General features: G+C 45.5%; 3 protein-coding genes and 1 long non-coding RNA gene across 9 annotated transcripts in view; 1 reads left to right on the top strand and 3 right to left on the bottom strand.

Moving 5' to 3' along the window:
- The window catches only part of LOC136434448 (uncharacterized), a 68,469-nt gene extending 66,658 nt beyond the window's left edge, over positions 1–1,811 (bottom strand). Inside the window, exon 1 of the mRNA XM_066427250.1 lies at positions 1,446–1,811. The gene's annotated coding sequence lies outside the window, so the exon portion shown is untranslated. The remainder of the gene's footprint in view (positions 1–1,445) is intronic.
- A 102-nt stretch (positions 1,812–1,913) lies between these two features.
- Positions 1,914–17,687, top strand: LOC136434303 (THO complex subunit 7 homolog). 5 transcript variants are annotated; one of them, XM_066427032.1, is made up of 8 exons: positions 1,914–2,033; positions 9,179–9,299; positions 9,987–10,114; positions 10,386–10,472; positions 11,075–11,132; positions 11,314–11,380; positions 16,566–16,635; positions 16,946–17,687. In XM_066427032.1, the coding sequence occupies exons 1-8, from the start codon at positions 2,012–2,014 to the stop codon at positions 16,999–17,001; spliced, it is 609 nt and encodes a 202-aa protein (XP_066283129.1). In that variant the 5' UTR covers positions 1,914–2,011; the 3' UTR covers positions 17,002–17,687. The 5 variants fall into 5 exon arrangements, with proteins under 5 accessions (XP_066283129.1, XP_066283126.1, XP_066283125.1 ...); XM_066427029.1 differs by lacking the exon at positions 1,914–2,033 and adding an exon at positions 8,706–8,733 and having other exon boundaries at positions 16,949–17,687; XM_066427028.1 differs by lacking the exon at positions 1,914–2,033 and adding an exon at positions 8,706–8,733.
- On the bottom strand, positions 2,445–3,580 carry LOC136434305 (uncharacterized). Its single transcript, XR_010755731.1, has 2 exons — positions 2,895–3,580; positions 2,445–2,816 (listed from the first exon to the last, which is right to left on the bottom strand). It is a non-coding gene; the product is annotated as an uncharacterized lncRNA (long non-coding RNA).
- LOC136434301 (fibrinogen-like protein 1) lies at positions 3,594–8,830 on the bottom strand. 2 transcript variants are annotated; one of them, XM_066427025.1, is made up of 7 exons: positions 8,213–8,830; positions 7,011–7,142; positions 5,902–6,022; positions 5,502–5,618; positions 4,691–4,907; positions 4,206–4,374; positions 3,594–3,893 (listed from the first exon to the last, which is right to left on the bottom strand). In XM_066427025.1, exons 2-7 carry the CDS (start codon positions 7,113–7,115, stop codon positions 3,705–3,707), a joined length of 918 nt encoding a protein of 305 aa, XP_066283122.1. In that variant the 5' UTR covers positions 7,116–7,142; positions 8,213–8,830; the 3' UTR covers positions 3,594–3,704. The 2 variants fall into 2 exon arrangements, with proteins under 2 accessions (XP_066283122.1, XP_066283121.1); XM_066427024.1 differs by having other exon boundaries at positions 5,502–5,621; positions 8,213–8,827.
- Positions 17,688–18,433: the final 746 nt, after the last annotated feature.

Here is an 18,433-nt window from a genome sequence, read left to right as displayed (position 1 = left end):
GCAACAGGTGACGCAAAGGCCCCATGGTCTGCGGTGTGAAGGCCTGTAATGTACTAGTATGGACTTCTACTAGTAACAGTCTCATCAATTATTCATCAGGCCAAAGATGATTTTCAAAAACATGATAAAATGATAAAAACATGATAAAAGTGTGCTTTGCAAAGATTTAACCAGGAAACAAAAAGCACTTCCTATAGGTGACATTCAACATTTCCTGCACCAGACAAATCTTCCCAGATTTCAGGTAGTAAATGATAGTAGTTTTACATGCATATGTTGGAATCTTGGATAACCCTGGAAATGTGAAGAAACCATTTTATTCTTTGTTTAACATTTTACAGGTGGCAATGATCAGTGTAGCAAATCCACATACACCTGTGCTGGTAGACATCAGAAACACCGGTACCTGCACTATTCTAAGTTTACCTACACTAACCTGCATATCCAGATGCTGAAAAAGGCTTAGACCAGTTTTGAACCTGTTGAATGTGATAATAGTTGCCTGCAACGTTCCATACCAAGTTAACTGTTAATGGCATCTATTGAACACTATTAAAGTTTCCCTGTTCCACACTCAGATGCATGTAGCACCACCATATGTGAAGTTCACCTGGCTACTAAAATAGTCACCACGCAGACTAACATACTAACTCACGAGTAAACCAGAGATGGAGCCACATGTGCAGCTTTTCCCACACAAGTTTACCTTGAACTGGACACTGATAAAGTGATATCAATTCTTAAAAAATTCTTTTGCTCGTTTTCTCACCTCACTTAATCAATAAAACACAGATCAATTGCTATTATTACTTTTCAAAAATCAACAGCAAATTGCAAACCATGGCTTCTGACTTTGCATGGTATTAAGTCTCATTTTCAATACTGTCTTTCACACTTACAATGTAATAGTGTTTTTACAAGTTAAAAACGTTAACTCTGAAGTGTATGTTTGTGTAAAGTTTGTCAAAACAAGAATCGTGTTTACAAACATGCCACCCGTACATGGCCATATGGCTACTGTTATATGGACGTGTCACAAATATTTAGCACATCTCACAAGTGTTTCTGCCTAAGATTGGTGAAGTGGTGCCCAAGACGCTGAAAGGAGCCAACTTTAGTGGCAACAATAGACCCCAGGTGGTGGCTTTAGAACAGCTAAATAAACACGGCGTTTGGCCGGGATCCGACCTCACACGGCACGACTGGAGACATGAGGCACGAGTTTTCACACTTCCTCACGTCTGTGCAGTGTTGTTCACGGGTTCAGACGATATTTTCTGAGATGGGTCGGGGCGGTAGCGGTGTGCCCTGAAGATGACACCGGCGCACAACAACCGTGTAACTTGTTCAAACACCCACAAACTCCATATAACAGATGCACGCTGGAAATAAATCTCATTTTTTTGTACTCGAAGAAAGTAAATGAAAGCCTAGAACAGACTTACAGGGGGTAGAAATATAAGTTGGTCCCAGACGGCGAACCTGTCGTCTGACTTCCGAGTTCCTCAGAGCCGAAGTCTCCCGAGTTCCTCAGACCCGAGCCGTGTCAAACTCCATGGCGACCCTTCAAACCAGCCCACCCGAAACTTTCCCGCAGAATCAGCGGCTCCTGTACCGTGGCTGAGACGCTAGTGTCCGATCGGCAGTTCCCGGGTTCTAGCGGGGCGGGGAGGGAGAGTTAGAGGCGGGGAGGGAGAGTTTAAGCGGGGAGGGAAAGTTGTTGTCGTCCCGCTGAGGAAAGATTTTCATGCTCGGCGCCACAGCAACGGGCCAAGTTACGGCAATTACCACGACCCCATACACCTTGGCAAATATCAGCGGATGAGAACAAATTTTACTCTATAACAAGCTGAAGATTCAAAATTAACTCCCTAGACAAATGACTACCTTTTTTTAATATTTTTTTAATAATGTGATTTGATACGTTGACGATGTTATTCCAACAGCTAGACAGAAATGATCTCTATGGCTCATCAGGTATATTTTGCTGCGGGTGTGTGGTACTGGCAACATGGCGGCCTCCATGTCAGACGGTAAGTTCTGAGCTAAGTTTATCGCCTGTATTTCCCGTATTGTCGGCATCATTCTGTCAGAAGCTGGCACTGCGGACCGGGCTGTGTGATTATGTCATATACGTTGTGCTGGAGACTTTTCCTTGGGGCTAAATATTAAATAAACAAATTGTGTTATTGTGTGTTGTGGAACTTACATGTGTGGGAGGGGGGCGCATGGGTATAATACAACACAGATGATAAATGTATTTTTGAAGGTAATTTACCTTCAAAAATACATTCATCATCTGTCTATTTATTTATTTGTCGATATACACAGCACAGTTCATAGCTTAATTCCTAACCTGCATATCAAGGAGGTGTGTGACAAATAACGCCGTTCATGGGAAGTTATCGGGACAAAAGAATCAGATCCAGCGCTTCCATTTCAAAGTCGTTTTTATTAGATTTTCCTTTGTTGACGTGGAGCATCAAGATTATCAAATAATGACACATAATTTGTAGTACACTGACTCCAAGTCAGACCGAAGATTATGTTGACGCTAATGCTAGATGGTTTCACTATCAGGTCTTTTCGTCCTTAACCCATTCGTTACTTGACTTTATGCTGATACTCAATCTAGATCTGTGTAGCAAGTAAATACACCAATTATACCGAACGTACCAAATTAATAGCCATCGAAATTATAACTGATGACAAGTACAGTATATCTGCTGTTGTTTATTTTTACATGGATGAAAATAGACTGTTTTGCTTCGGTATAAACTGTTTAATTTTTGTGGCTGAGTTGGAAGTTGTTCGGCCTGACTTTCATGGCGGCTTGTTGGAGTGAGTAGTGGAAGTTTAAGTTCTTGTTGTGGCCGAGTTGGAAGTTGTTAGGCCGGACTTTCATGGCGGCTTGTTGGAGTGAGTAGTGGAAGTTTTTAGTTCTTGTTGTGGCTGAGTTGGAAGTTGTTAGGCCTGACTTTCATGGCGGCCTGTTGGAGAGTAGTGGAAGTTTTTAGTTCTTGTTGTGGCTGAGTTGGAAGTTGTTCGGCCTGACTTTCATGGCGGCTTGTTGGAGTGAGTAGTGGAAGTTTTTAGTTCTTGTTGAGTTGGAAGTTGTTAGGCCGGACTTTCATGGCGGCCTGTTGGAGAGTAGTGGAAGTTCTTAGTTCTTGTTGAGTTGGAAGTTGTTCGGCCTGACTTTCATGGCGGCTTGTTGGAGTGAGTAGTGGAAGTTTTTAGTTCTTGTTGAGTTGGAAGTTGTTCGGCCTGACTTTCATGGCGGCCTGTTGGAGTGAGTAGTGGAAGTTTTTAGTTCTTGTTGTGGCTGAGTTGGAAGTTGTTCGGCCGGACTTTCATGGCAGCCTGTTGGAGTGAGTAGTGGAAGTTCTTAGTTCTTGTTGTGGCTGAGTTGGAAGTTGTTCGGCCGGACTTTCATGGCGGCTTGTTGGAGTGAGTAGTGGAAGTTTTTAGTTCTTGTTGTGGCTGAGTTGGAAGTTGTTCGGCCGGACTTTCATGGCGGCTTGTTGGAGTGAATAGTGGAAGTTTTTAGTTTTTGTTGTGGCCGAGTTGGAAGTTGTTCGAGCGGTCTATCATGGCAGCCTGTTGGAGTGAGTAGTGGAAGTTTTTAGTTTTTGTTGTGGCTGAGTCGGAAGTTGTTCGGCCGGACTTTCATGGCGGCCTGTTGGAGAGAGTAGTGGAAGTTTTTAGTTCTTGTTGTGGCCGAGTTGGAAGTTGTTCGGCCTGACTTTCATGGAGGCCAGTTGGAGTGAGTAGTGGAAGTTCTTCCACTCGCTCCAGACGACGCCCTGCGCGTACGGACAGGCAAAGCCGCAGGCCCGCATGTAGCGCCCGTTCAGGTACGACTGCCCGCAGTTGTGGAACCACCAGCCGCCCTGCGGAGAAAGGGGAGAGAGGGAAAGTGATGTCGATCCAGTTTAGCTCACTGAAGAACTATATATTCTTCCACTGGTAGCGACAGAGATGACAGGCGTTATGCGCAGTACTAGCACTGGTATTTACAGGTTCATTGTACTGGGCAATTCCCCTAGCTCTTTGGACCAAAGTACACTGAACAGTGGACCACGGCTTAACAGCCCGTCCCAAGGACTGACCATTTCTGGTAGCGTGCATGTCGGGTGAGCGACAAAAGCCAGGATTAGAACTCATGACTTCTGGTTCCGGAGGCAGGGATTCCAACTACATACCTGTCCACCGTAGCGCTGGGCGCAGGACGTCCCGGTGTGTCCGTCGTTGTCTCGGTCGAGTGTCGAGAACGGCGCTCCGTTGTTGGGGTCGCTTCCCGTCATGGCGTCGCCCGCGGTGCCAGAGTAGCCGTAGATCTGCAGTCGGTACTTGTTCCTCTCGTCAGACAGCCTGGAAAATGCAATCAAGCATAAAGTAGTTTTCTTGGATTATGGAGTTACATGTAATCAAATAGAAGGCCCAGATAAATCCTATGAAACAAAAACTGTAGTCAGTAATGTTTTCTGGATACTTTATCTTTATTTATATTTTCCTTTTGTCAGACAGCCTGAACTGTTCCTACATTTGAGGTCAGGAGTATATAGTGACTGTGTAATACAATGTAGTACTGATACACAAAAAACTATGTCCCAAGGAAAGTGTTGGACTCAGTGTACGCAGTGTTCTCACCTGAAGGTGTTATACTCCGCATACGCAGTGTTCTCACCTGAAGGTGTTATACTCTGCGTACGCCGCGTTCCCCTCCCAGTCCTGGATGTCGACCCGAAGCCTCAAGTCCCCCCGGTCTGTCAGCTGGTGGATTTTGTCGTTTCCCAGCCAGAACTCCCCCTCCACGGTCCCAAACCCCCACTTGTACTCATCCCATGTCCGGTTAAACGGGACTGAACCGTCCACGCGCCTCTGGATAACCGACCAACCACCGCCTGTACCAAACAGAATCATTAACCAGTTAACTAACCAGGTTAGTCTGTTATGTTTGATGTTGGAAAAGTTGAGCCACCAACAGATCTTGTGTACATGAACTTCTCACAATTTCCATAACAATACAAGCCTTTCGGTACATTTAGGTGCAAAGGTGCAGTGTGAATTTTCTTCACAGAGCCTGTAAATTATTAATGCTGGTTCAACAATACAGTGTGCCCAGGGAAAGGAAAGCAGTGTGCCCAGGGAAAGCAGAGTGCCCAGGGAAAGCAGAGTGCCCAGGGAAAGCAGAGTGCCCAGGGAAAGCAGAGTGCCCAGGGAAAGCAGAGTGCCCAGGGAAAGCAGAGTGCCCAGGGAAAGCAGAGTGCCCAGGGAAAGCAGAGTGTCCAGGGATAGCAGTGTGCCCAGGGAAAGCAGTGTGCCCAGGGAGAGCTCGGGAGATCTCTGCAGTCAAGAGTGAAAGCTTCTTTGTGATATGAATGGTTTTATCATCTAAATTCGGAATCTAGTATAGATGCACAATACTAGTATTGTAGAGGAAAACATGCTGCTGGTTTAGTAACTACGGTGATACAGGTGTTACTATGGTAACGTACCTGCCGTCTCCATGTCGCACCAGATGCGGAACTGCGCGCCTGCCCGCGGGCTAATGGTGAACACTCCGCTGGTGCGGTAACCACGGCGATACAGCTGGGAGCAGTCCTCCGCAGGTGCTTCTGTCACAGATGGATGCATTTGGTTCAGGGTCAGAAACTGTCTTACCAGTACCTTGCACATGATAATACTTAATAGACAGTGGGATGCAGGGATGCAGAAAATAGACCAACCAGCCCAGGTTCTCTTGGAAGTAAGTTATGATGTAAGAAGTTGTGATAAAGGTAGGCTGATGAAGCAAGACTTGACTTTAACTTTAAGACTGTCCGGATCCTATACTAGTAGCTACCTGGTGGCTTGTCTGAGACTGTCCTATTGTGCTTGTTTGAGACTGTCCCATACCTGGTGTCTTGTCCCTGGGCGGAGTGTTGGGAAGACTTGTGGGGGTGTCTTGCACACCTGGCGCCTCCTTAGTCTGGTCCTGATGCTGCGGTGTGGAGGAGAGCTGGAGGCTCAGGAGCAGCTGGGAGTACAGGGCATCAGTCATTCTGTTAGACTCTGCTGGGAGTACAGGGCATCAGTCATTCTGTTAGACTCTGCTGGGAGTACAGGGCATCAGTCATTCTGTTAGACTCTGCTGGGAGTACAGGGCATCAGTCATTCTGTTAGACTCTGCTGGGAGTACAGGGCATCAGTCATTCTGTTAGACTCTGCTGGGAGTACAGGGCATCAGTCATTCTGTTAGACTCTGCTGGGAGTACAGGGCATCAGTCATTCTGTTAGACTCTGCTGGGAGTACAGGCCTAGGCATCAGTCATTCTGTTAGACTCTGCTGGGAGTACAGGGCATCAGTCATTCTGTTAGACTCTGCTGGGAGTACAGGGCATCAGTCATTCTGTTAGACTCTGCTGGGAGTACAGGCCTAGGCATCAGTCATTCTGTTAGACTCTGCTGGGAGTACAGGGCATCAGTCATTCTGTTAGACTCTGCTGGGAGTACAGGGCATCAGTCATTCTGTTAGACTCTGCTGGGAGTACAGGGCATCAGTCATTCTGTTAGACTCTGCTGGGAGTACAGGGCATCAGTCATTCTGTTAGACTCTGCTGGGAGTACAGGGCATCAGTCATTCTGTTAGACTCTGCTGGGAGTACAGGGCATCAGTCATTCTGTTAGACTCTGCTGGGAGTACAGGGCATCAGTCATTCTGTTAGACTCTGCTGGGAGTACAGGGCATCAGTCATTCTGTTAGACTCTGCTGGGAGTACAGGGCATCAGTCATTCTGTTAGACTCTGCTGGGAGTACAGGGCATCAGTCATTTTATTAGACTCAAGAACCTTGCCCAGAAGTTACCTATGGCTAGCGCTACTTCACTCGGCATTTCAGACGGAGCTACAGATATCTACTTCCCTCAATCTCGCAGTAGTTAAGACTGATGAGCTGACCTCTGTTATAGTTGGCAATTGTTGGGATATAGCCCTGGGGGGGGGGGATAAAAGAGAAGTGCAGAAACCTTCTCCAGCCTGCGTATCGAGTCGTGGATCCCCTCCAGCTGCAGGTCTGTTTTCTCAGACAGTTTCGTCACCTCCCCCACCAGACTGTCGTGCTGCTGCCTCATACTGGCTTCACACGGGCACAGGGCGGCCTGGCATAGTAGGAAATGTAGTCCAATGTTAGCTTTACTGAAAAGAAGTTGTTGTTTCTTTTGTACTAATCTTGACATGAAACAGAGACGTTACGTTTGTACAGAACCTCCAGTTTTGTACAGGTTCATTGGACCAAAATTACCAGGTACTGTACAATAAGTAAATAAATGAAGGTTGGAACATGGCTAATACTTGTAATAGCCCATACTAACGTCCTAAGGACTCGAACCTGTTCTAGTGGCACCTAGCTAACCTACAGGAGGGCTTGAAGTTGAGACAAAACCAACTGGCCCAACTACAGCTACTAGTACAGACCTGGAGACCTGCAGTGGTACCTGTTCCAGGCTGCTCCAGGGGCTGGCCGGCTGTGCTGACACAGAAAACTACAGAAGGGTTAGGGTTAGGGACTAAACCCGCTACAGAAGGGTTAGGGTTAGGGACTAAACCCACTACAGAAGGGTTAGGGTTAGGGACTAAACCCACTACCAAGGCTTGAAATTCATCTTTGGGAATAGGTGCACTGGTGCACCCAACTCAAAAAATTGGGTGCACAGAAAGAATTTTGGGTGCACCAGATAAAATAAAGTTGAATGTTCTTCAGAACATAATTACAAAGTTTAACGCTGCTGCCTTTCTTAAGAAATTCAATCTGTAATTCTATAGCTAACTTCAAAATTTCAAACAAATAATACATTAAATAAAGTACAGCAAAAAGTTATCATGCTGTTTTTTATACTTACATTTCAAGAATATTCTGTATACTGGTGTACAATAGTACCTTAACCCTATAGGCTACAAAAATATATAGGTGCACCAGTGCACCCAGAGTCGAAAATTAGGTGCACAGCTCCAATTTTGGGTGCACTGGGTGCACATGCACCCACTATTTCGAGCCATGCACTACAGATACAAACCTGATGACCAGCAGGGTGATCGGTTGTACCGGTTCCAGCTGGCTCCAGGGGCTGGCCGGCTGTGAGCGCCAGCTGTGCTGCACACAGGCCCGCAGCAATGGCAGAAACCTACGGAAGGGTTAGGGTTAGGGTCTAAACCCACTACAGATACAGACCTGGGGACTGTCGGTGGTACCGGTTCCAGCTGGCTCCAGGGGCTGGCCGGCTGTGAGCGCCAGCTGTGCTGCACACAGGGCCGCAGTGATGGCAGAAACCTGCAGAAGGGTTAGGGTTAGGGACTAAACCCACTACAGATACAGACCTGGGGACTGTCGGTGGTACCGGTTCCAGCTGGCTCCAGGGGCTGGCCGGCTGTGAGCACCAGCTGTGCTGCACACAGGGCCGCAGTGATGGCAGAAACCTGCAGAACCAGGGCTGGACACATCTTGAAACAGCGACGTTAGGAGGGAAAATATCAGACACAGATGTGTGTGCCAGTTGAGTGCAGTTCTGGCACATACATGATAACCCAGTTGTGGCTGGATGCCAGCAGCTCGCTGTTTACAGCAGGAGTTTCAGTATCGGCTGCTCTGGTTTATGTCAGGACTGTTTACTAGGCGAAGTGTCAGGGGTGGGGGGGCACATTCTGGCAGGGGAGAAGAAAAACCTTTTGTGAAAAGCTCCATGTTTGGTTCAGGTTCATGTCGAGTAATTAACGTCAGGAATGACTATTTTCTGTTGTCACTGACGGGCTGCTCTTATCCCTGGCTTAGTCACACCAGAGACTGTAAATGGTGCATTCTATATTTCTCTGCCTGAAGCACTAAGCAGATGGGAAGAAGTATGTGAGCACTGAGCATATGGGAAGGAGTATGTGAACACTGAGCATATGGGAAGGAGTATGTGAACACTGAGCATATGGGAAGGAGTATGTGAGCACTAAGGCATATGGGAAGGAGTATGTGAGCACTGAACACACACCACTGTGTGTGTTCAGTGGACTAACCTCCTGCGGTGGTGAGGTGGTGGCCCAAGGGCTTTGAACCAGAGATTGGCACCACCATTACCATGTACGGTGCAGGAGGACCTTAACTGATCCGCAGTATTTCCCCATCTGACTGACCGCCATGTTTGTTGTGCAGATGACATAATCCGCAAGCGGCTGCTGATTGACGGGGACGGCATCGGGGACGACAAGCGCGTGAGCACGCTGATGAAGACCTTCATGAAGTGGTGCAACACCCCGGGGTCAGAGGAGGAGAGGTAACCTTAACCCCTGACCCTTAACTTTAACCCCTGAACCTTAACTTCTGAACCTCAACCCCTGGCACATCAGTATTTGTTGATGTACACCTGGATCAGAGGAGGAAAGGTACCTTAGCCCCTGACCCTTAACCTTATCTTCTGACCCTTTACACCTGACCCTCTATCTTAACCCCTCACCTTAATCAAAACCCCTTTATATGCTAACGTCCTGGTTGATCAGAGGAGGAGAGGTAACCTTAGCCCCTGACCTTTAACCCCTGGTTCTTAACCTTAACTGCTGACCCCTAAGTCCTGACCGGAATCAAATCACAATCATCAATGTAGGCTGATAAGAGGTAACCTTTTACTGCAATGCTTTCTAGCCATTTATTGATAAACTTTACCCTCCCTTTGCAGTGGCGCCACCTATCAGCGCATGCTGGCACAGCAGTGCGTCCAAATCATTTAACCTTTTCCCTCCCTCTGCAGCAGCGCCACCTATCAGCGCATGCTGGCACAGCAGTGCTTCCAAATCATTTAACCTTTTCCCTCCCTGTGCAGCGGCGCCACCTATCAGCGCATGCTGGCTCAGCAGTGCTTCCAAACCATTTAAACTTTACCCTCCCTGTGCAGTGGCGCCACCTATCAGCGCATGCTGGCACAGCAGTGCTTCCAAATCATTTAACCTTTTCCCTCCCTGTGCAGCAGCGCCACCTATCAGCGCATGCTGGCACAGCTGGCCCAGTGTGAACATGCCATGGAGAAAACTCAGCTCATCCACAACATGAACACCCACGAGATCAACAACTACGAACAGCTCTACACAGATATAGGTGAGAACATCTCAGATACATTTTACTTTTAAGGTCCAGAACTTAAAGAAAAAGGACATGCCAAAACTTTTGCTGTATGGCATCAAACTCAAAGTGAATGTTGGCTTCAACTTGATAACAATTTAATTGTGCCACAATAACTTATAACTTTTTAACACAGGTGAGCTTTCATGCAAATAAATCAGTTTTATTTAATGATTGCTGTTTGTCAGGACAGTACTCAATGCTGGTTTTCCTGTTCCATGTAGTCAATTGTTGTTTGTTTCTTCAGAACAGAGTATCGAAGACGCCCACACGAAGATCGGCGACTGCAAGCAGGAACTTCAGCACGCCAAGAGAGTCCGCAAGAACAGACAAGGTAAAACTTGTCGTTTCCCTGGAAACTTAGAGTTAGACACTCAGAGAACTTGTCTGGTATGTAAAACTAAGGAAAAAGCAGAAGAAATTTATAGATATACATGTTAATGATTCCCATGAATAGTTTCATCAAGTTTTATTCAACCAACGCATCTGTGACCGTCTGTCACCTTCCTCAGGGCAATTCTGACTGATCACGTTGCACTGCAGCACAGGTGTCGCTGCTTACAGTTTGTAATGTAAACACCACATTAACTATCTCATAGCTTAGCTGTCGGGGCAGCATACTATCTCTGTACATCTCATAGCTTAGCCGTCGGGGCAGCATACTATCTCTGTACATCTCATAGCTTAGCGGTCGGGGCAGCATACTATCTCTGTACATGTAAATACTTTGCTTTTGGGACCGCATCTGTAATCAGCCTCAGCTATAGCTGAAGCGCAACGTGATCCAGTCAGAACTGCCCTGAGGACGGTGACAGAAGGAAACTTTGGTTGAATAAAACACTTGGTTTTGTATAAACTGATAAAGAGTCTTTTTATCAACTTTAAACTATAGACATAAGTATATAAATGACCTTCATCTTCCTGTTCATCCTGTAGAGTACGACGCCCTCGCCAAGGTCATCCAGCAGCATCCAGACAGACAGCAGACCATGAGGTACTTTCACTTTCACTCCTTTCTCAGTTCTGCTGTTGTCTCCTTTCTGTGGTGTGAAGCACATGAGTGGCCAGTGCACTGTTTAAGATGCAGGCAAACCAGGGGTGATTTAGCACGGAAAAAGTCTTAGATTTAACAAAACTGATTTGTGTTTTTGAGAGAAAGTGTTTTCTGTCCACAGGAGACTTGAGGAGCTGCAGAAGGAACTGAAGACACTGAAGGACTCCCGAGAGGGTCTGGAGGCCAAGGTAAGGAACCTTAACAGCTAAGACAGAACAGGTGGGACACCAGCAGGTAAGGAACTTCCTGCCGCGGTTCTAGCTGCTGAACTCGCTGATAAAATCTGAGAGGAAAGTCACAGACACAGCCTGGTGTTTTCATCTCGTCATATTGGTGAATTTGTATATAAAAATGGCCAAGACCTAGAGAAATGAATTGATGTAGCCCTAAACGTTTCTTTCTCAAATTTGTTACACGGGTGCATAGATCTTACATCCATGAGATGACTTTGTGTTGACTTGTTTCTTAGTTTGAGCCTTTATTCACACAAAAATCTCAAATCTGCCTGCAAGCCGCTTTTCATTTAGGTCATGAGAAAAAGAGGTGAGGCTGACACAAATATAACAAAGTATACAGATTACATTGAAATCCTAATGAATCTACAAATTCCATAAACACAATCCTTACACATACATGGTATTACAAAAACATGACAACTCTGTGCCCTGCTTAGATGGAGATGCGACAGAAACAGTTCCATGTGTTGTGTTTGTGCCCTGTTTAGATGGAGATGCGACAGAAACAGTTCCATGTGTTGTGTTTGTGCCGTTTAGATGGAGATGCGACAAAAACAGTTCCATGTGTTGTGTTTGTGCCGTTTAGATGGAGATGCGACAGAAACAGTTCCATGTGTTGTATTTGTGCCCTGTTTAGATGGAGATGCGACAGAAACAGTTCCATGTGTTGTGTTTAGATGGAGATGAGACAGAAACAGTTCCATGTGTTGTGTTTGTGCCCTGTTTAGATGGAGATGCGACAGAAACAGTTCCATGTGTTGTGTTTGTGCCCTGTTTAGATGGAGATGCGACAGAAACAGTTCCATGTGTTGTGTTTGTGCCCTGTTTAGATGGAGATGCGACAGAAACAGTTCCATGTGTTGTGTTTGTGCCCTGTTTAGATGGAGATGCGACAGAAACAGTTCCATGTGTTGTGTTTGTGCCCTGTTTAGATGGAGATGCGACAGAAACAGCTCCATGTATTGTGTTTGTGCCCTGTTTAGATGGAGATGCGACAGAAACAGTTCCATGTGTTGTGTTTGTGCCCTGTTTAGATGGAGATGCGACAAAAACAGTTCCATGTGTTGTGTTTGTGCCGTTTAGATGGAGATGCGACAGAAACAGTTCCATGTGTTGTATTTGTGCCCTGTTTAGATGGAGATGCGACAGAAACAGTTCCATGTGTTGTGTTTAGATGGAGATGAGACAGAAACAGTTCCATGTGTTGTGTTTGTGCCCTGTTTAGATGGAGATGCGACAGAAACAGTTCCATGTGTTGTGTTTGTGCCCTGTTTAGATGGAGATGCGACAGAAACAGTTCCATGTGTTGTGTTTGTGCCCTGTTTAGATGGAGATGCGACAAAAACAGTTCCATGTGTTGTGTTTGTGCCCTGTTTAGATGGAGATGCGACAGAAACAGTTCCATGTGTTGTGTTTGTGCCCTGTTTAGATGGAGATGCGACAGAAACAGTTCCATGTGTTGTGTTTGTGCCCTGTTTAGATGGAGATGCAACAGAAACAGTTCCATGTATTGTATTTGTGCCCTGTTTAGATGGAGATGCGACAGAAACAGTTCCATGTGTTGTGTTTGTGCCCTGTTTAGATGGAGATGCGACAGAAACAGTTCCATGTATTGTGTTTGTGCCCTGTTTAGATGGAGATGCGACAGAAACAGTTCCATGTGTTGTGTTTGTGCCCTGTTTAGATGGAGATGCGACAGAAACAGTTCCATGTGTTGTGTTTGTGCCCTGTTTAGATGGAGATGCGACAGAAACAGTTCCATGTGTTGTGTTTGTGCCCTGTTTAGATGGAGATGCGACAGAAACAGCTCCATGTATTGTGTTTGTGCCCTGTTTAGATGGAGATGCGACAGAAACAGTTCCATGTGTTGTGTTTGTGCCGTTTAGATGGAGATGCGACAAAAACAGTTCCATGTGTTGTGTTTGTGCCGTTTAGATGGAGATGCGACAGAAACAGTTCCATGTGTTGTATTTGTGCCCTGTTTAGATGGAGATGCGACAGAAACAGTTCCATGTGTTGTGTTTGTGCCCTGTTTAGATGGAGATGCGACAGAAACAGTTCCATGTGTTGTGTTTGTGCCCTGTTTAGATGGAGATGCGACAAAAACAGTTCCATGTGTTGTGTTTGTGCCCTGTTTAGATGGAGATGCGACAGAAACAGTTCCATGTGTTGTGTTTGTGCCCTGTTTAGATGGAGATGCGACAGAAACAGTTCCATGTGTTGTGTTTGTGCCCTGTTTAGATGGAGATGCAACAGAAACAGTTCCATGTATTGTATTTGTGCCCTGTTTAGATGGAGATGCGACAGAAACAGTTCCATGTGTTGTGTTTGTGCCCTGTTTAGATGGAGATGCGACAGAAACAGTTCCATGTGTTGTGTTTGTGCCCTGTTTAGATGGAGATGCGACAGAAACAGTTCCATGTGTTGTGTTTGTGCCCTGTTTAGATGGAGATGCGACAGAAACAGTTCCATGTGTTGTGTTTGTGCCCTGTTTAGATGGAGATGCGACAGAAACAGTTCCATGTGTTGTGTTTGTGCCCTGTTTAGATGGAGATGCGACAGAAACAGCTCCATGTATTGTGTTTGTGCCCTGTTTAGATGGAGATGCGACAGAAACAGTTCCATGTGTTGTGTTTGTGCCGTTTAGATGGAGATGCGACAAAAACAGTTCCATGTGTTGTGTTTGTGCCGTTTAGATGGAGATGCGACAGAAACAGTTCCATGTGTTGTATTTGTGCCCTGTTTAGATGGAGATGCGACAGAAACAGTTCCATGTGTTGTGTTTGTGCCCTGTTTAGATGGAGATGCGACAGAAACAGTTCCATGTATTGTGTTTGTGCCGTTTAGATGGAGATGCGACAGAAACAGTTCCATGTGTTGTGTTTGTGCCCTGTTTAGATGTAGATGAGACAGAAACAGTTCCATGTGTTGTGTTTGTGCCCTGTTTAGATGGAGATGCGACAGAAACAGTTCCATGTGTTGTGTTTGTGCCCTGTTTAGATGGAGATGCGACAGAAACAGTTCCATGTGTTGTGTTTGTGCCCTGTTTAGATGGAGATGCGACAGAAACAGTTCCATGTATTGTGTTTGTGCCGTTTAGATGGAGATGCGACAGAAACAGTTCCATGTGTTGTGTTTGTGCCGTTTAGATGGAGATGCGACAGAAACAGTTCCATGTGTTGTGTTTGTGCCCTGTTTAGATGGAGATGCGACAGAAACAGCTCCATGTGTTGTGTTTGTGCCGTTTAGATGGAGATGCGACAAAAACAGTTCCATGTGTTGTGTTTGTGCCGTTTAGATGGAGATGCGACAGAAACAGTTCCATGTGTTGTGTTTGTGCCCTGTTTAGATGGAGATGCGACAGAAACGGTTCCATGTGTTGTGTTTGTGCCCTGTTTAGATGGAGATGCGACAGAAACAGTTCCATGTGTTGTGTTTGTGCCCTGTTTAGATGGAGATGCGACAGAAACAGTTCCATGTATTGTGTTTGTGCCGTTTAGATGGAGATGCGACAGAAACAGTTCCATGTGTTGTGTTTGTGCCGTTTAGATGGAGATGCGACATAAACAGTTCCATGTGTTGTGTTTGTGCCCTGTTTAGATGGAGATGCGACAGAAACGGTTCCATGTGTTGTGTTTGTGCCCTGTTTAGATGGAGATGCGACAGAAACAGTTCCATGTATTGTGTTTGTGCCCTGTTTAGATGGAGATGCGACAGAAACAGTTCCATGTGTTGTGTTTGTGCCGTTTAGATGGAGATGCGACAGAAACAGTTCCATGTGTTGTGTTTGTGTCCTGTTTAGATGGAGATGCGACAGAAACAGTTCCATGTATTGTGTTTGTGCCCTGTTTAGATGGAGATGCAACAGAAACAGTTCCATGTGTTGTGTTTGTGCCCTGTTTAGATGGAGATGCGACAGAAACGGTTCCATGTGTTGTGTTTGTGCCCTGTTTAGATGGAGATGCGACAGAAACAGTTCCATGTATTGTGTTTGTGCCCTGTTTAGATGGAGATGCGACAGAAACAGTTCCATGTATTGTGTTTGTGCCCTGTTTAGATGGAGATGCGACAGAAACAGTTCCATGTATTGTGTTTGTGCCCTGTTTAGATGGAGATGCGACAGAAACAGTTCCATGTATTGTGTTTGTGCCCTGTTTAGATGGAGATGCGACAGAAACAGTTCCATGTATTGTGTTTGTGCCCTGTTTAGATGGAGATGCGACAGAAACAGTTCCATGTGTTGTGTTTGTGCCCTGTTTAGATGGAGATGCGACAGAAACAGTTCCATGTATTGTGTTTGTGCCCTGTTTAGATGGAGATGCGACAGAAACAGTTGCATGTATTGTGTTTGTGCCCTGTTTAGATGGAGATGCGACAGAAACAGTTCCATGTGTTGTGTTTGTGCCCTGTTTAGATGGAGATGCGACAGAAACAGTTCCATGTTTGTTTGTGCCTTTATTTATTCTCGAAACATACTCTAATCGGCCCTCAGGGCCGCTTTTCATAGAGGTCGAGATGAATGTGCAGGCCCCAGCACATAGCACTAGATCATGTATTGTGTTTGTGCCCTGTTTAGATGGAGATGCGACAGAAACAGTTCCATGTGTTGTGTTTGTGCCCTGTTTAGATGGAGATGCGACAGAAACAGTTCCATGTATTGTGTTTGTGCCCTGTTTAGATGGAGATGCGACAGAAACAGTTCCATGTATTGTATTTGTGCCCTGTTTAGATGGAGATGCAACAGAAACAGTTCCATGTATTGTATTTGTGCCCTGTTTAGATGGAGATGCGACAGAAACAGTTCCATGTGTTGTGTTTGTGCCCTGTTTAGATGGAGATGAGACAGAAACAGTTCCATGTGTTGTGTTTGTGCCCTGTTTAGATGGAGATGCGACAGAAACAGTTCCATGTATTGTGTTTGTGTCCTGTTTAGATGGAGATGCGACAAAAACAGTTCCATGTATTGTATTTGTGCCCTGTTTAGATGGAGATGCGACAGAAACAGTTCCATGTGTTGTGTTTGTGCCCTGTTTAGATGGAGATGCGACAGAAACAGTTCCATGTATTGTGTTTGTGTCCTGTTTAGATGGAGATGCGACAAAAACAGTTCCATGTATTGTGTTTGTGCCCTGTTTAGATGGAGATGCGACAGAAACAGTTCCATGTGTTGGTGACGTCCATCCATGAACTGCAGGCCATGCTGGAAGGTTAGTCATGCATTTTCTTATTTCACTCTTTATTCCTGTTGCTGCCATGATAGTAAATTATTCAACCAGAGCAAGAAAAAGACCTAGAGACGTGCCCATGAATAAGAAAATATTCCAAACGAAGAAATGAGATTTCTCCCACTATCTGCAGCCACTTAACCTACTACAATCAAGTTCCTGTACCTTTCTGTGTAACAGTGGAAGGTCACCAAACCTTGATCTTTTTTGTGTGATCACAGCAACATGTTGCCACTGTTGTTTTGTCCTTGTCGGGCCCAAAGTAACATTATTCTTCTTTTTCTCCCGGCAGAAGATGAGAAAGACGACGATGAAGAGGAACAGATGGATACCGGATCCAGCACATAGCGCTAGATGCAGATTCTGGCACTTAGCGCTAGATACAGATTCCGACACTTAGTGCTAGATGCAGGCCCCAGCACTTAGCGCTAGATACAGGCTCCAGCATATAGCGCTAGATACGGGCTCCAGCATATAGCGCTAGATACAGGCTCCAGCATATAGCGCTAGATACAGGCTCCAGCATATAGCGCTAGATACAGGCTCCAGCATATAGCGCTAGATACGGGCTCCAGCATATAGCGCTAGATACAGGCTCCAGCATATAGCGCTAGATACGGGCTCCAGCATATAGCGCTAAATACAGACTCCAGCACCAGGTGCTAGATGCAGGTGCCAGCACTTCGCACTAGATGCAGATTCCGGCACTTAGCGCTAGATGCAGTCTTCAGTAGGTGGCACAACATGCACTAAACATTTAGCACTAGAGGCCGGCTCCAGCGCATAGCGCTAGATCATGTAAAAACCTTCCAATAATTGTGACCAATATTCAGTTCAATAAAACATGTTCTTACAGGGAGAAGAGTTGATGCACATATTTGTAATGATGTAGAAATGATAAAAGTCCTGCCTAGAACAGCTACATTCATGACGTATTTTCTTATGTCGATAACTGTTGATAACATTCAACACTTGATAACTTGTAGAGTTGTTTTATTTCTTCACTAAAATCAAACCATATCGACTGTAAGGTGTCCAATGCTACAGACATGATCACAATGTTCTGCCGTCGTCTTGATGATTCCTACCGATGGGGTAAGCCTCTCAGTAGACGGCCCAAGATGCACACTTATATAAACCCAATGTGTTCTGCCTGCACTTTCTTATTTGAACAACTGACCTTCCGTTGAAAGGTTTGAACTTTGTAAGATTAATAGATGAACACTCAGCATCGCTAGGTGGGGCAGATTTGTGCATGTGGGTGTCTCACCTTACATACCGCGTCATAACCGCTCCCGCTAAGCTGTAAGGTTACGTGTGTGTTAATGTGGTCCTCAAGGAGTTAAGAGCTGCGCATTTGTGGCCACTCATATTAAAAGGTTTGAACTTTTGAAGAAACGGGCTCATGTCGTTATGTTTAAAATTGTTCGCAGAACTAAAGCAATTATCTGACTGGATTGCGCCGGATTATTGCGAACTTTCGCCACTTTCAATTCAGGATTTTATTGATAGCTCACAGTGACTTAGTATTAAATAGCACTGAATCAAGATCAATTCCCAATGGTTCACATCAGATACAGTTAGCAACATTGCACTTGAAGACTACTGCACAGTGACTGTTAAACTCTTTTATTGCTTACATTAAAGTGGAACAATATCGAATACAGATGAGAATATCTCAGACATGGAAGAAAGGCTAAAACGTGTTGAAAAATAGAGGTGATTGGCTCTATGGTTAGATCATGGCTGTGATTGGCTCTATGTTTAGATCATGGAGATG

Source organism: Branchiostoma lanceolatum, chromosome 5, assembly GCF_035083965.1.
Source record: "Branchiostoma lanceolatum isolate klBraLanc5 chromosome 5, klBraLanc5.hap2, whole genome shotgun sequence".
NCBI lineage: Eukaryota > Metazoa > Chordata > Leptocardii > Amphioxiformes > Branchiostomatidae > Branchiostoma > Branchiostoma lanceolatum.
The sequence above is the reverse complement of the archived record's forward strand: the minus strand, read 5'-3'. Positions and strand labels throughout refer to the sequence as shown.

Bases quoted from the DNA above. Each gene is read 5' to 3' on its own strand.
- LOC136434303 (XM_066427032.1), top strand. From the start codon at position 2,012: ATGGCGGCCTCCATGTCAGACG. The intron at 9,300-9,986 runs GTAACCTTAACC...CTCCCTGTGCAG, and splicing joins CCGGGGTCAGAGGAGGAGAG to CAGCGCCACCTATCAGCGCA. The intron at 11,133-11,313 runs GTACTTTCACTT...TTCTGTCCACAG, and splicing joins GACAGACAGCAGACCATGAG to GAGACTTGAGGAGCTGCAGA.
- LOC136434301 (XM_066427024.1), bottom strand. From the start codon at position 7,115: ATGAGGCAGCAGCACGACAGTCTGGTGGGGGAGGTGACGAAACTGTCT. The intron at 5,622-5,901 runs GTATGGGACAGT...CATCTGTGACAG, and splicing joins GCCCAGGGACAAGACACCAG to AAGCACCTGCGGAGGACTGC. The intron at 4,375-4,690 runs GTGAGAACACTG...TGCATTTTCCAG, and splicing joins GCAGAGTATAACACCTTCAG to GCTGTCTGACGAGAGGAACA.